The sequence below is a fragment of the Panthera leo genome, chromosome A2 (assembly GCF_018350215.1).
Source record: "Panthera leo isolate Ple1 chromosome A2, P.leo_Ple1_pat1.1, whole genome shotgun sequence".
Classification (NCBI taxonomy): Eukaryota; Metazoa; Chordata; class Mammalia; order Carnivora; family Felidae; genus Panthera; species Panthera leo.
Genome location: NC_056680.1, coordinates 46,763,076 through 46,778,749, shown reverse-complemented (window position 1 = coordinate 46,778,749; position 15,674 = coordinate 46,763,076). Strand labels below are relative to the sequence as shown.

The following is a 15,674-nucleotide window of genomic DNA, read 5'->3' as shown; positions in this document are numbered from 1 at the left end:
AAGTTATGATCCCAGGGTCATAGGATCAAGCCCCACAGTGGGCTCCATGCTGAGCATGGAACCTGCTTGAGATTTTCTCTCTCCCCCTACCCCTCTCCCCCACTCACACTGTCTCTCTCTAAAATAAAAAATAAAATATTCTAAGTCTAGGGGCTCCTGAGTGGCTCGGTCAGTTAAGTGTCCAACTCTCGATTTTGGCTCAGGTTATGACCTCACAATCATGAGATTGAGCCCCAAGGCAGCCTACAAGCTAGGTGTAAAGCCTGTTTAAGATTCTCTCTCTCCCTCTCCCCAACTTGTGCTTTCATGCTTTCTCAAAAAAAAAAAAAAAAAAAAATCTGAGTCTACGGTATGCATTCTGCTATTTCTAAATAAATGTCTACCAACACAACCAAGAGCGGGGGAACAATTTTTTAGCCATTTTTTTGTTAGCCATTAATCATATAAACACATAAATAGGCTTTTAAAATTCCTGATCCATCCTACAGAATACCACGTATAAATATTCTAAGACAATGGTTAAGTCTGGAGCTCAGGATAAATATAGCAGCTCTAAACTCTAGCAATAAATGCTGTCATCAGGTTGCTAGATGTACTTTGAAAAGAAAGGAAAGCAGAAACAGGCTTCCCAATTACCAATCTATCTTTCTCAGCTATGTCCTTTCTGCCTTAGAGAGAGCGAGAATATGAGTACCTGTAACATACCTGATGATATCCAAACTCTAAAGTCAGTGTTTTCTAAAAACCTGTATCTCAACAAAGTACATGCCAGGTCTACCTTGTCATACCTAATCCTTTCACTTAATACAGCATACTCTCAGCTGACTCCATACACTTTGACCAATCGTACTCCTAGGCCCCAGACTGTGACTCTGCACAAAGGACAGAAAGCCAGGGACACCAGGAGCTCACAGGAGAATGCACTACAGGGAGTCAGAGTGCCAAGAGCCAAACCTCAATACCTTTGGTCAGCCTGTCTCCCCTTTCCCAACTCCCATGCCTCTCTATACTCTTATTTAAGTCACACCAGGTTCTCAAGCTGGACCTGCCTGAGTTTCTAAAAATAACATCACGGTCATTTGTTATCAGTGGTCAGTTTGGAGGTTGCCTAGCATTTTAGACCTCTTACTACATTTAAGAAACCTCCTCCTACCGTATGAATCTGCCTCCCAACAGAGATTCTTGCTTCTGTGGATCATTTTTCCCCAGCTTTCCTTTCTGCTAGATCTAGAATTGACCAAAACCTTCCAGGCAGAGCCAATTACACAAGAAAGCAGGAGGGAGAACCCATTCTGACAGGGAAAGAGAATCACCTAGATGACTTTCCAACCAGAAAAATTACGTCCAGTGTTTAGAACCTGCATGTGGTCACCAGATTTACTATGTGGTGTGGGTCTGGGTATCTGGCAGCTGCTGAGCTTCCTTGTTCCAGCCCATTTCCTGAGCCTGCTTATGTGCTGCCTTCTCAGAGCTACCCAATGTCCTTTCAATGAATTCCTTTCTGCTTAAGTCAGCTTTCTTTTGCTTGCAACTAAGAAGACTCGTGATGACTTTAAGGCTGATGTTTCCTTACGGTATATAGAACCAGGTTTTCAAACAGGAAATACAGAATTGGCTTTGAAGTCAGATAGACATGGATTCAAAACCTGGCTGCACAACATACAAATGTTGCCATGTAACCTTGAATAAGTAACAACTTTTATGAAGCAACTTTTATGAAGCATGGTTATAACCATGAACCTCATTATGTTCTGAGAATTCACAGAGATAATACACCTCAAGTACTTGACATTCATTGTCATGAGGCTAAATCCTGGTCCTTTTCCAGCATTCTTGGCTCAACAAAAGGCACCACCCTCCGCACAAATGCACGAACCAGAAAACTAGGAAATTATTCTTTACATTTCCTCTTTTAACCCATTATCAAGTCTGAGGACAGTGTTCCTAAATATCCCTAATACCTGTTTCCTTCTCACCATCTTGTCTACTACCACCCTAATTCATGGTACTATAATTTGCAGTACAACTTCAACAGCTTCCTAAAACTGTCCTCCTTATAGTCCTTCTTGACCCTTGAATCTACTCTCAAACTGAAATAAAAGTGACTTAAATAATAAATCTGATCATTTCAAATGTTACATCAGCCTCCCACACAGTCCAGTCCAGCCCAGCCCAGCCTAGCCCAGCCTCCTCTAGTGTCCTAGATGCCTCATAGCTCACCACCCTCTCACTTTGCTATGTGTTCTAGAGAGACTGGCCTCCTCTCAGTGCCTTGCTTCCTCCTTCCAAAAGCGCTCTCTTTGTCTACAACTCCCTTCTCCTCCAATCGTCCCAACCAACCCTCACATGCCTCCATATCCCTCACAATTCAGCTCAAGCATCACTTCCTCGGGGAATCCTTCTTTCTTCCCTCAAACTAGATCAAATCTCTCCTCTAACTTACAACTTTCATGGCCCCTTGTACCTTTCCTTTGCAGCACTTATCAGAGCTGTACTATTCAAATGATTTCATCGCATCCACCTTTCCTACTAAACCACAAGCCCCATGATGGCAGAGAGCATGATTCTATTCACTTCTGTTCATTACTGTATCCCCAGGACTGAGCACTGCTCCTACTGCATATAGTTTAAGAAATAAATAAATAGCACAGTGCCCAGTATATGACTCATATTCAATAAGTATAAGCCTTTCAAGACTTTAAGACAGAAGACATTTTACTGGTTTTGAACATAACATAATCAAAGAATTATACTTCTAATAATATATTATAATCATATAATATACCAAAAACTCCATACTTACTGGAATTCCTTGTAACTGTGGTTTATCTAGAAGATTATGTAGCTCATTTCGAGAGGCTTCTATCTTTTCACGATCTGCAGCATCTATCATGTAACTTAAAAAAAAAAAAAAAGCAGTTTGAATATGTCTTCTCCAAACTCTCTGATGATCACAATTAGGAATAAAGGTTTTTAATTTTAAGATTTACACTATTGAAACTGTTAATCAAAATAAAGGCCTACATAAAGAGAAGCTCAGTACCCAAAAATACTTTTAAATAGACTATTCTTAGGTGCTAAAACATGGCAGTAAAACATTTATATCCCTTAGCTCTTAACTGCATAAACAAAAGACATAAATAAAACTCTCATTTACGATTCATTTTTTCAAGTTTCATATTAATGGAATTACACTAAGAAAATATCTGAGGAAGTTATTGTGTGAAATAAAAATTGAGCCTTTGAAGTATTAAAAACAACTTTTCTTCCTGGAAACCTAAATTGACGTTTGTAAAAAGTGCTTACACAATGGCATTGACTCCTCTGCAGTACCGTTCCCACATGCTCCGGAATCGGGGTTGTCCTCCTATGTCCCAAATCTTTAAACCAAGAAAGACAATTCTTAAGAAAGATATTTCAAGTAATACACGGAAGGAAAAAATTACAAGAGGCGGAGAAAGATTAGGCAGGTGTGCTTACTTCCACAACGTTAGAGCCAAACTACTCCTGAAAAACTTGAGCTAATAAAACAAGCTCTTAATCTAGAAGTTCTTGGGGCCATTCTAAACTTTATGTTCAAGGGTGCCTGGGTGGCTCCGTCAGTTAAGTGTCTGACCATTGATTCCAGCTCAGGTCATGATGTTACAGTTCGTGGGATTGAGCCCCACATCAGACTCCATGCTGACAGCACAAAGCCTGCTCAGGATTCTCCCTCTCTCTCTCGGCCCCTCCCCCTGCTCATGCACCCTCACGCTCTCTCTCTCTCTCTCAAAATAAATAAACATTTTGTAAAAAAATTATGTTTATAGTTTTATAAACTTTCCAATTTTATAGTTTTAATTTTAGGGCTTAGTAACAAAGAAAGAGAAAACTAGGTTACCACATATATACCACAAATATAATACTAAATTACCAATATTATAAATAATAAATTATCTTTCAATATAAAATACTACCCATGAAATAATGTAACACTACATCCCAAACATGGGATTTTTATTTTTATTTACATCCCAAACTAGGGATCTCAAAGATGGGGTTTTTATTTCCTAGAAACATTTAGACCCTAAACATTATTCTTCCAAACCATGTTTAATTTTTTTTTTATGGCACTTAACCATTTCAACTTACACATTTTGATCTATTAGAAAAAGAAAAAAACAAAACAAAACAGTTGATTTACATTCTTTTGAAACTTACCCATTCATGAGTTAAGAAATACAAATAAGCATGTAAAAAACAAAGAAACAAAGATTTCTAGCTATGTATGCTAACAATTTAAGTCAAGTATGGCAAGATAACATACCTTTATTGTGACGTTACCTTTAGTTACCTTCCTCATGTTGAAGCCCACTGTGGGTATCATATCTTCACTGAATTGACCTGACTGAATGAAAGAAAACATCTCAAGTTAGATTAATCAATATTTATTAAGATTCATAACATGGTATAAGCTTCAGGCATCAACAATGCTTCTGTAACCATTTTAGTATTTAACTAATTTTTTAGTGGTGGTAATAATGTCTTAAGAAAACACGCTTTAGGGGCACCTGGGTAGCTCAGTCAGTTAAGCCTCCGACTTCGGCTCAGGTCACGATCTCGCAGTCTGTGAGTTTGAGCCCTGCATCGGGCTCTGTGCTGACAGCTCACAGCCTGGAACTGGCTCCAAATTCTATGTCTTCTTCTCGGTCTGCCCCTCCCCTGCTCACGTTCTCTCTCTCTCTCTCTCTCTCTGTCTCTCTCTCAAAAATAAACATACATTACAAAATTTAAAAAAAATACTTAAAAAAAAAAAGAAAACAAGCTTTATACCCTAATTCTTGAAGAGATACATTTTGTTCATACAAACACATTTCCCCCGTTTAAAAAAAGATATTTTGGGAGCACCTTGGTGGCTAAGTCAGTTAAGCATCCAACTCTTGATTTTGGCTCAAGTTGTGAGTTCACAGTTCATGGGATCAAGCCCCAAGTTGAGCTCTGCACTGACAGAATGGAGCCTGCTTAAGATTCTCTCTCTCTCTCTCAAAAATAAATAAATATTTAAAAAATAATAAAAATATTTTACATATTTCCTTAAATTTAAAAAAGAATTATTATACAACTATGAAGAAACATTTATTAACTTCCCCACCTGTACATAAATGTTAACACACAAAGTAGGAAATCAGAAGTAAAACTTCAAAGTTTTCCATTTTTAGCATTTAAATTATTTTGACAATAACTATTACAATTCATGGCTGAATAGCTTTTCCAGGTTTGTCTTGTAACAAGGCTTATAAAATATTTTGCCATTTCTTTTAAAGAGATGATTTTATTTATTTATTTATTTATTTATTTACTTACTTACTTACTTACTTACTTCATTTAGTTAGTTATTTTTTGAGAGAGACAGAGAGAGAGAGAGGACATGAGCAGGGAAGTGGGGCAGAGGGAGAAAGAGAATCTTAAGCAGGCTCCACACTCAGCACAGACCCCAATGTGGGGCTCAATCCCATAACCCTGGAATCATGACCTGAGCCGAAATCAAGAGTTGGATGCTCAACCAACTGAGGCACCCAGGCATCCCAAATTATTTTGTCACTTTATAGGTTTTCCTTTTATGTAATCAATTCTGTTCTCTTTTTGGTTTATGACCTTCTTGTCATAAAACTGAAATATCTTCTAATAGTATTTGAATGACTTTTTCTTTTTTTTTAATTTTATAGCTCTTTTTTTTCTACATATACATACAAAGAAGTACACAAATCGTAAGTATGAAGACCAATAAATAATCACAATGAACAACTGGATTAAAGACAATTATCCACATCAAAAAAACATAACATTTCCAGAACCTCAAAGTCCTTATCTTGCCCCTTCTGAATCACTATTTCCTACTCTTCACCCAAAAGTTAATCCTGTTCTGACTCCTAACACTACAGAGTAGTTTTTACTGTTCCAGGACTTCATATTTAATAAACTCTTACGACATAATATTTTGTATTTCTTTCAACATTATGCTGCCTGCAGTTTGTTCATTCTCATTGCTGTAGAGTATTCCACTATAGTAATAGACAACAATTTATCCATACATTCTGCTACTGAATGACTTTTTTACATTTAAAATGTTCACCCATCTGGAATTTGATTATACAGTGCAAAAAAAGCTCCTTTTTTCAATCATCTCACTCCTCATTTAAAAATGCATGCATTCCTGGGGTACCTCGGTGGCTCAGTAGGTTAAGGGTCCAACTCTTGAGGCGCCTGGGTGACTCAGTCAGTTAAGCATCTGACTTCGGCCCAGGTCATGACCTCGCAGTTCATGAGTTCAAGCCGTGCATCAGGCTCTGTGCTGACAGCTTAGAGGCTGGAACCTGCTTCAGATTCTGTGTCTCCCTCTCTCTCTTCTCCTCCCTCACTCATGCTCTGTCTCTGTCTCAAAAATAAATATTAAAACTTTTTTTGTTTGTTTGTTTTTTTTTTAAAGAGTCCAACTCGTGATCTCAGTTCAGGTCTTGATCTCAGGGTTGTGAATTCAAGCCCTGCACTGGGCTCCACGCTGGGCACAAAGCCTACCTAAAAAAAAAAAAAAAAAAAAAAAAATCCACCCATTCTTAACTAATTTGAAGTGATTTGCCAAATGCCATACAGAGACAGTTCTATTTCTGAGTCCTCAATTCTTTTCCATTAGTCTGTTTATCCTAAATTAGGATTAGATGAATTACTGTAGCTTGTGCAATGTATTACACTACATAGAAGATCAAGAATTTGGAATGGTTCACTGCTCACATTCCAAATAAACTTTAGAAATTCATATTTCAGTTAAAATACTGAATGGAATTATATTAACTGTATCTAATCTGAGAAGGATTGCTCTATATCAATTCACAATATTTAACTATCAAATCTCTCCATCTCCAGGCACATGGTTTGTCCACTCAAACATTCAAATCTTTTAAATCCTCAGGAAAGTATCATAATTCTCCTACCAGCTCTTTCACGCTTCTTGTCGTATTCTTTACCTTGACTGCAATTACTAAGTACATCAAATGAGTCACAGTTAATACTAATTTTATCTATTTATATATTTTATTTACCCAATATTAATCTCTCAGTTGACCTAACTCTTACTTTTTAGGTAAACAGCCCAGGATTATGAAATCTCTCAAGATAGGAATGGTTAAACAAATAGGACTATTTTCAAGGTCCTAACACTGGCCAATTGTTTGTTGTGACCTTATGCTAGCCACACATGATTCTAAAACAGTCTACAAGCCCCGAACACAATGAATTCCAATTTTATAAATTAATATCCTCTACATAACTCCAAAGTTATACCTCACTCCCCCATCCCGTTCAGTGGAATTTAGGCTGATTTCAGAAAAAAAAGATGTTGAGGCACTTGGGTGGCTCAGTTGGTTAAGCATCTTCTGCTCAGGGCATGATCCCACGGTTTGTGAGTTCGAGCCCCACATCAACTCTGTGCTGACAGCTCAGAGCCTGAAGCCTGCTTCAGATTCTGTGTCTCCCTCTCTCTCTGCTCCTCCCTTGCTCGCATGCTGTCTCTGTCTCTGTCTCTCTCAAAAATAAACTTAAAAAAATTTTTAACTAAATGATAATTTAAAAAATGAAAGAAAAAATGTTAACCACAATCACTACTTTCATTTATATTAGACATAATTCTCAGAAGTTTCACATATGACTAATATGATAAAGTCAAGTCATGACATCAAAACTACATACATCAAAACTAGTCTTGATGCAACAACAAAAATATAAACTGATTTAAAAAGGAACAAAGGCAACACCAAAGGCACTATCCATGATAGCAACAATAAGCTGGACTTCATTAAAATTAAAATCTGTCCTGTGAACAAGAGTTAGAATTAGAGTTAGTAAACAGGCAGAGAGCAGGAGAAAATATTTGTAACAGATACATCCAATAAAGGACTGTTATCTAAAATATACAAAGAACTTTTCTAAAACCTCAACAATATGAAAAGAAACAATCCAATTAAAAATGAGCCACATGGGGCACGTGGGTGTATCAACATCCCACTCTTGATTTCAGCCATGATCTCATGGTTTGTGAGTTCAAGCCCCACGTCAGTCTCTGTGCTGATACTGCGGAACCTGCTTGGGATTCTCTCTCCTTTCTTCTCTCTGCCCACCCCCCCCCCCAAAATACATAAATAAACATTAAAAAAATATTTAAAAAATGAGCCACTGACCCTAACAGATACATCACCAAAGAAGATACAAAGATGACATATAAGCATACAAAAAGATGCTGCAATCATACGTCATCAGCGAAATGCAAACTAAAACAATGAGATACCACTATATGCTTATCAATGAGTGGCCAAAATCTGTACACTGACAACACCAAATGCTGCTACGGATGTGGAGCAAAAGGAACTCTCATTCATTACTGGTAGGAATACAAAATGGTACAGCCACGGTGGAAGCAAGAAGGAATGCAAAATGGTACAGCCACGGTGGGTAGTTTCTTACAAAACCAAATATACTCTCAATATACTCTCCAATCCAGCAATCATTCTCCTTCGTATTTATCCAAAGAAGTTTAAAACTGAAGTCCACACAAAAATCTGCACATTAATGCGTACAGCATCTTTACGCATAACTGCTAAAAACTGGAGGCAACCAAGATGTCCTCCAGTTAAGTATATAAATAGACTGTGGCATATCCAAGAAATGGAGTATTATTCAAAACTAAAAATAAACGAGCTAACAAGCCACAAAAAGACATGGAGGAATATTAAAAACATATCTAAATGAAAGACTCTATCTGGGAGGACTGCATACTCTATATGATTCCAACAAAATGACTAAAAATATGACTCCAAAAATATTCTGAAAAAGGCACAACTATGGAAACAGTAAGATCAGTGGTTAACAGGAGTTGGGGGGTGGGGAAGAAATGAATAGGCAGAGCACAGAGGATTTTCAGACAGTAAAAATACTCTGCATGATACCATAATGATGGATACATGTCATTACACATTTGTCCAAACCTACAGAATGTACAACGCAAAGAGTGAAAAATAATGTAAAGCTACGGACCTTGGGTGATCATGATGTGCCAGTGTAAATGCATCAATTGTAATAAATGTACCACTCTGGTGTGGGATGTTGATAACAGGTAAAGCTGTAAGTGTAGGGGCAAGAGGTATACAGGAAATCTCTATACCGTCCCCTCCTCAATTATGTTGTAAACCTAAAACTGCTCTTAAAAAATCTTAACCAAAAATTTGTTTTAATGGGCAAAGAACTTGAAAAGACATTTCTCCAAAGGAAATACACAAATAGCTAATAAGGACAGAAAAGATGCTCAACATCACTAATTATTAGGGAAATACAAATCAAAACCATGAAGATACCACCCCAAACCCATTAAGATGGCTATTATCAAAAAACAAAACAACAAACTGCAGGGAGCATATGGAGCCATATCCTGGTGCGCTGCTGCAGGAACATAACATGGTACAGCTACTATGAAAACCAGTATAATAATTCCTGAAAATTTTTGAAATAGAATTACCACATGATCCAGGAATTCCACTTCTGGTTATATACCAAAAAGCACTGAAAGTAGAGACTCAAAATTGTATCTGTATACCCACGTTCACAGCAGTATTATCCATAAGAGCCAAAAGATGGAAGAAACCCAAGTGCCACTGGCAAATGAATGAATAAACAAAATGTGGTCTATTCCTACAATGTAATGTTACTCTGCCTTAAAAACCTTATTCCTGTTAAAACACAGATGACATTGAAGATATTATACTGTGAAATAAGCTAGATACAAAAAGACAAATATTATATGACTCTACTTAGGAACCTAGAATAGTTAAATTCGCAAAGACAGAAAGTAGAATGGTGTTTGCCAAAGGCTAGGGAGAAGGAGGAAATAGAGAGTTATTGCTTAGTGAGTATGGAATTTCAGTTTGGAAAGATAAAAAAAAAGTTCTATACATGGATGCTGGTGACGGTTACACAACAAGGTGAATGTACTTAATACCTACTGAGCTAACTGTACACTTAAGAAGGGTTACGATGGTAAATTTTCTGTTTTGAGTATTTTACCACAACTTTAAAACTCATTGCTGTTAAGAGGCAATTACCAGTATCATTTTATAGAAAAGGAAATAAATCCCAAGGTCACATAGCAATAGTGGGTGATTCTGTTTTTCTTAAAGATTTCCACTGTAATTATATGTATTGTAATAACCTTTAATTAATGTCTGAAGTGAGATCTATGTGAGATAATGCCTCATTTGTTTGGTATCATTAGGAAAAAGATGTGCTATATAATGAAGCAGCCAGAAATGGTAGCTAAACTTTTTAAATACCAAAACTTTTAAACTAGCTTGCATAGAAAGCTTTCTAAAATGCACACATAGTTGGCTAACTTCTCACATACAATATATGGAACATGATTTAATGTGTTCTTGGTATTTGAAGGTCACTTTCCAAATGTAAAACAAGACAACTAAGTTAGATAACCTGTAAGGGCCCTTCTGGCAATAAAATTTAATGATTATGAACATCAATTATAGCACCCACTTCAAGATAAAATGATGGAGGGGGTGGTCTGCAGTATACTGGGGTGGTGCCCCTAAACTTTCTTGGACGTTTCTTCAGCTCTTTCCTCACCAATACTTCTCAATGGTGGCAGAAGCTAACAATAACTTTTTTCAAATTCAGTTGCTAACCTGCAACGGCTGCAAATTAGGTCATCAAGTCTTTTGAATTTTTTTTTTTAATTTTTTTTTAAATGTTTATTTTTGAGAGCTAGAGACAGAGCTCGAGTTGGGAAGGAGCAGAGAGAGAGAAACAGCACCTGAAGTAAGCAAGCTCTAAGCTCTGAGCTGTCAGCACAGAGTCCGATGCAGGGCTCAAACCCACGAACCATGACATCATGACCTGAGCTGAAATTGGACACTTAACCGACTGAGCCACCCAGGTGCCCCAAGTCTTTTGAATTTTTTCTTTTATTTTTTAAATTTACATCCAAGTTAGTTAGCATATAGTGCAACAATGATTTCAGCAGTGGATTCCTTAATGCCCCTTACCCATTTAGCCCATCCCCCCTCCCACAACCCCTCCAGTAACCCTCTGTTTGTTCTCCATATTTAGGAGTCTCTTATATGTTGTCCCCGTTTTTATATTATTTTTGCTTCCCTTCCCTTAAGTTCATCTGTTTTGTATCTTAAAGTCCTCAAATGAGTGAAGTCATATGATATTTGTCTTTCTCTAATTTCCCTTAGCATGATACCCTCTAGTTCCATCTATGTAGTTGCAAATGGCAAGATTCCCTTGTTTTTGATTGCTGAGTTAATACTCCATTGTATGTACATGTGTATACACACACACACACACACACACACACACCACATCTTCTTTATCCATTCATCCATCAATGGACATTTGGGCTCTTTCCATACTTGGGCTATCGCCGAGAGCGCTGCTATCAACATTGGGGTGCATGTGTCCCTTCCAAACAGCACACCTGTATCCCTTGGATAAATACCTAGTCATGCAATTGCTGGGTCACAGGGTAGTTCTATTTTTAACGTTTTGAGGAACCTCCATACTGTTTTTCCAGAGTGGCTGGACCAGTGTGCATTCCCACCAGCAGTGCAAAAGAAATTCTCTGCATCCTCGCCAACATCTGTTGTTGCCTGACTTGTTAATGTTAGCCATTCTGATAGGTGTGAGGTGGTACCTCATTGAGGTTTTCATTTGTATTTCCCTGATGATGAGTGATGTTGAGCACTTTTTCATGTGTCTGTTAGCCATCTGGATGTCTTCTTGAGAGAAGTGTCCCCCATTTCTTCACTGGATTGTTTTTTGGGTGTTGAGTTGAATAAGCTCTTTATAGATTTTGGATACTAACCCTTTATCTGATATGGCACTTGTAAATATCTCCTCCTTTTCCAGCGGTTGCCTTTTAGTTTTGCTGACTGTTTCCTTTGTTGTGCAGAAGCTTTTTTATTTTGATGAGGTCCCAATAGTTCATCTTTGCTTTTGTTTCCCTTGCCTCTGGAGACCTGATGAGGAAGAAGCTGCTGCAGCTGAGCTCAATGAGGATTTTGCCTGCTTTCTCCTCAAAGATTTTGATGGCTTCCTGTCTTACATTGAGGTCTTTCATCCAATGTGAGTTTATTTTTGTGTATGGTGTAAGAAAGTGGTCCAGGTTCATTTTTCTGCATGTCGCTGTCCAGTTTTCCCAGCACCACTTGCTGAAGAGACTGTCTTTATTCCATTGAATATTCTTTTCTGCTTTGTCAAAGATTAGCTGGCCATACGTTTGTAGGTCCATTTCTGGGTTCTCTATTCTGTTCAATTCATCTCAGTGTCTGTTTTTGTGCCAGTACCATACTGTCTTGATGATTACAGCTTTGTAATACAGCTTGAAGTCCAAAGTCTTTTAAGTTTTTAATCCCAAATGTCTTGAACACAGAAATATGTTTAATAAATGTTTAAATAAGTAATAAATAATAACTGTGATGCATGGATTTTGTGGTGTAACTACTTTATAGATTTGGAAGCATTTTCTACTTCTTTCCAAGTGTCAAATCTTACTCCTCACTTTTCAAAGCTTGTGCTTAATGAATAAACTACTCAGCAACTGTTTTCTAGATAACTGGGAATACTTATTTCTATGCCACTAAAATAAGACTGGCAATTTAGGAAGCAAATCAATGCTTAAAAAATATACTACTTAACAGTGTATCATTCTATTTACTTAAATTTAACACTTAAATAACACCAAGCACTGTTCTTAGCACTTAATAAGAAGGATACAAGTAGCACTCACTGATTCTGTGATGATGGATGCAACTGTAGTCATCCATAAGCCAAAGTCTCAAGGCAATATTCCTGGAATTTGGTTGAACAAAACAGATTGAGGCAAAATAAAATAGTAAAAAGAAGACTATCCTCTAAGCCAGGGAATCTTATTACCAGTTATGCTACTTACTAACTACATGCAAGTCATTTTACCTTTGGAGTGAAGCTATCTTATCTAGAAGAAGAGGGAATTGCAAGAGTAGGTCCAAATTCAGTTCTACCTCTAATGTTTATGATGTTGTGTTTTATTCACAAGCTTCTTAAAATATAGTTAAGCAACAAGCTTGAGTCCCACGTAGGGTGGAGAGATTACTTAAATAAATAAAACTTTCAAAATAAAATAAAAATAGGGGCACTTGGGTGGCTTAGTCAGTTAAGCACCCGACTTCGGCTCAGGTCATGATCTCGCAGTCTGTGAGTTCGAGCCCTGTGTTGGGCTCTGTCTGGGCTGACAGTTCAGAGCCTGGAGCCTGCTTCAGATTCTGTGTCTCCATCTCTCTCTCTGCCCCTTCCTTGCCCACACTCTGTCTTGATCTCTCTCTCTCTCTCTCTCTCTCTCTGTCAAAAAATAAACATTAAAAAAAAATTAAAATAAAAATAAAAGCCTATTTCACACATGATCCAATCATCAACAGCATACAAAGACAATGACTGTGTGTTGTACTGACTCACAAACACCTATACTGTTCACCTTTCCTCTATTGTCCTATAAACCCACAAAGCTACTTTGCCTGTGTTTTTACTCATTTGTTTATTTACTCACTTATTCAAACAACAGAAGGAAGGAAAAGAAACTAGGAAACCTAAAAAATACCACACAATGAATATAGACCATTTAAAACAAAGGAGACAGTATGAGGTGACTGGGTATCTAGAAAGGCCTCTCTGAAACAGTGACATTTAAACATCTAAAGATCATTTTAAATCGGCAGCTTCTGCAGATAACCTAACTACTGTGCTACTTGAGTATCAGTAAGGAAATCTAAATTCCAGTCCCAGCTATATCACTTTAGATTATATATAGATACATACAACTTTGAACAACCCTCTTACTCAGAATGCAAAGGTTCTACCTCTCTCCTTACTGCCACTTAAATACCTATAGCTAGTTCACTTCTTCATTACTTCAAGTGTTTACCACTCCCTTCCTTTTGCTTTTCTTCTTTCCTGAGTTCCCAAAGCTACTGTAGATAGGAGTTCCCGCTCCCAAAGAGCAGGCCTTTAATAACAAGTGCATTCCTTTCATCTGAGGCAAAAAGACCCACTCCAACCCTTAAGATACAATATTTAACTCTTAACTGCTGTCCTCGTCCTCACAAACCACTCAAGCATTGCCTGCCAGCAGAGACACTCTTGACATACTTCTCAGCTGAAGACCACTCCTGAATCTAAGGGTCTAGGAAAGCAAGTCTCTGGGTTTTAGTGTTAAAATTGCCAGTGTACTTTTGTTTTGTTTTGTTATTAATGTTGTTAAATTATGTTAATTTGGCAAGCAATCAGGTTTGCCTTGTGGGGACTGGAGGTGGCTAGCTTACTTTTCAAGTGAACTGTTGGTAGGTTTTACGTAGTAGGATACATAGAACACCCCAAAGAGGAGAAAAATGGATTTTAAAATAGCTCTTTTTGGGTGGTAACATTAAAACTCAGCGAAAGACATTATGTTTTCTTTGATATTAGGCTATGAAAACTAAATTTAACAGATGAAAATTCTCCAAATAAGAACTTTTTAAAAGCATAATGGCATAGGGAACTCTGTTACTACTAATTAAATGCCTGACTGTCATTCCAATTCAACTCATTTTAAACAACTAATTAATCCTTACTGCCTGCTAATACCAGTAGAGCTACTCTGCAGCAATCTCCTTTATAAAGATAACTCTTGAGGATTAAAATGTTCTCAAACCCACAATTTCAATTAGGAGCCTGAAAACTCTCATCTCTGCTAACCTCCATTCTTGAAGAAAATTCATTTCAAAAGGTCTGTAATGACTATTTCCTACATTCACTACACCTTTCATTAAAAGTACTTTAATAAAGGTTTTATAAATCTATATCCAAAGAACTACTGAAGAAAAACTCAACTTGCTTGTCTGTAAAACGATTTGCTAATGAACATCCCTAGTCAAACCCTGAAAGACCATATACCATGGTTTATTTTCACTCAGATACTCAGAAATTATCACGACACAGTAATAATGTGAAAATGGACCCCAAAAGAAATCAGTGCTGGAGACCTTTAGCAAATATAGTTTCTGCTAACTTGTCAAGTCACTAATATGTCTGGATTTATTTCCCACAAACATCAAGGGTCCACCATAAATCTTTAATAACACCTGTGTCTTTATATAAAAAGACTACTAATCTTCACATGGGCTAAAGCAGGTTCTAAAGTCAAAAGCATGAGTAGGGAAAATTAGCATACAGTCACATTTTCAGGCCTTGATATATTCTACTTGTTGGTCTCTAGACGTTTCAACTACTTTTTTTTATTTTTACTTTTCTAACTTGAATACTTTTCATAAAGAAAGTGATTTTCTATATTTAAAAGTTTCTTTCCCTCTTTCTGGGAAAAAAAATGGGTATTTAAGAAACAGAATGAGAAGAAGACCTCTATTTTCTGCTGCATGTGCCCTTCTGTGTGTCCATGTATAGCTGTTCAAAAAGAAATTACAAAAAGTTTCCTTCAAATCTCAAAATAGGCTGCTATTACTAAATCAAAAGGAGGATTCCTAGAACCACCCAAATGCTATAAATCAGTAAGTTATATATGTAACAGAAGTCCTCTAGTCATAAGGAAAACTGCTTTATGGAAAGGGTAC

The 15,674-nt window shown here is 37.1% G+C and overlaps 1 protein-coding gene across 2 annotated transcripts in view; it reads right to left on the bottom strand.

Annotated features, from left to right (window-relative positions):
* The window catches only part of ARL8B (ADP ribosylation factor like GTPase 8B), a 49,030-nt gene that overhangs the window by 9,351 nt on the left and 24,005 nt on the right, over window positions 1–15,674 (bottom strand). The window contains exons 1-4 of one of the 2 annotated variants that reach the window (XM_042930024.1): window positions 12,824–13,114; window positions 4,307–4,387; window positions 3,307–3,380; window positions 2,804–2,897 (exon numbers count right to left, since the gene is read on the bottom strand). In XM_042930024.1, coding sequence (XP_042785958.1) covers window positions 2,804–2,897; window positions 3,307–3,380; window positions 4,307–4,387; window positions 12,824–12,856 — 282 coding nt within the window. In that variant the 5' untranslated portion in view covers window positions 12,857–13,114. Of the gene's footprint in view, window positions 1–2,803; window positions 2,898–3,306; window positions 3,381–4,306; window positions 4,388–12,823; window positions 13,115–15,674 lie in introns of those variants that run through there. The other variant, XM_042930023.1, reaches the window with a different exon arrangement.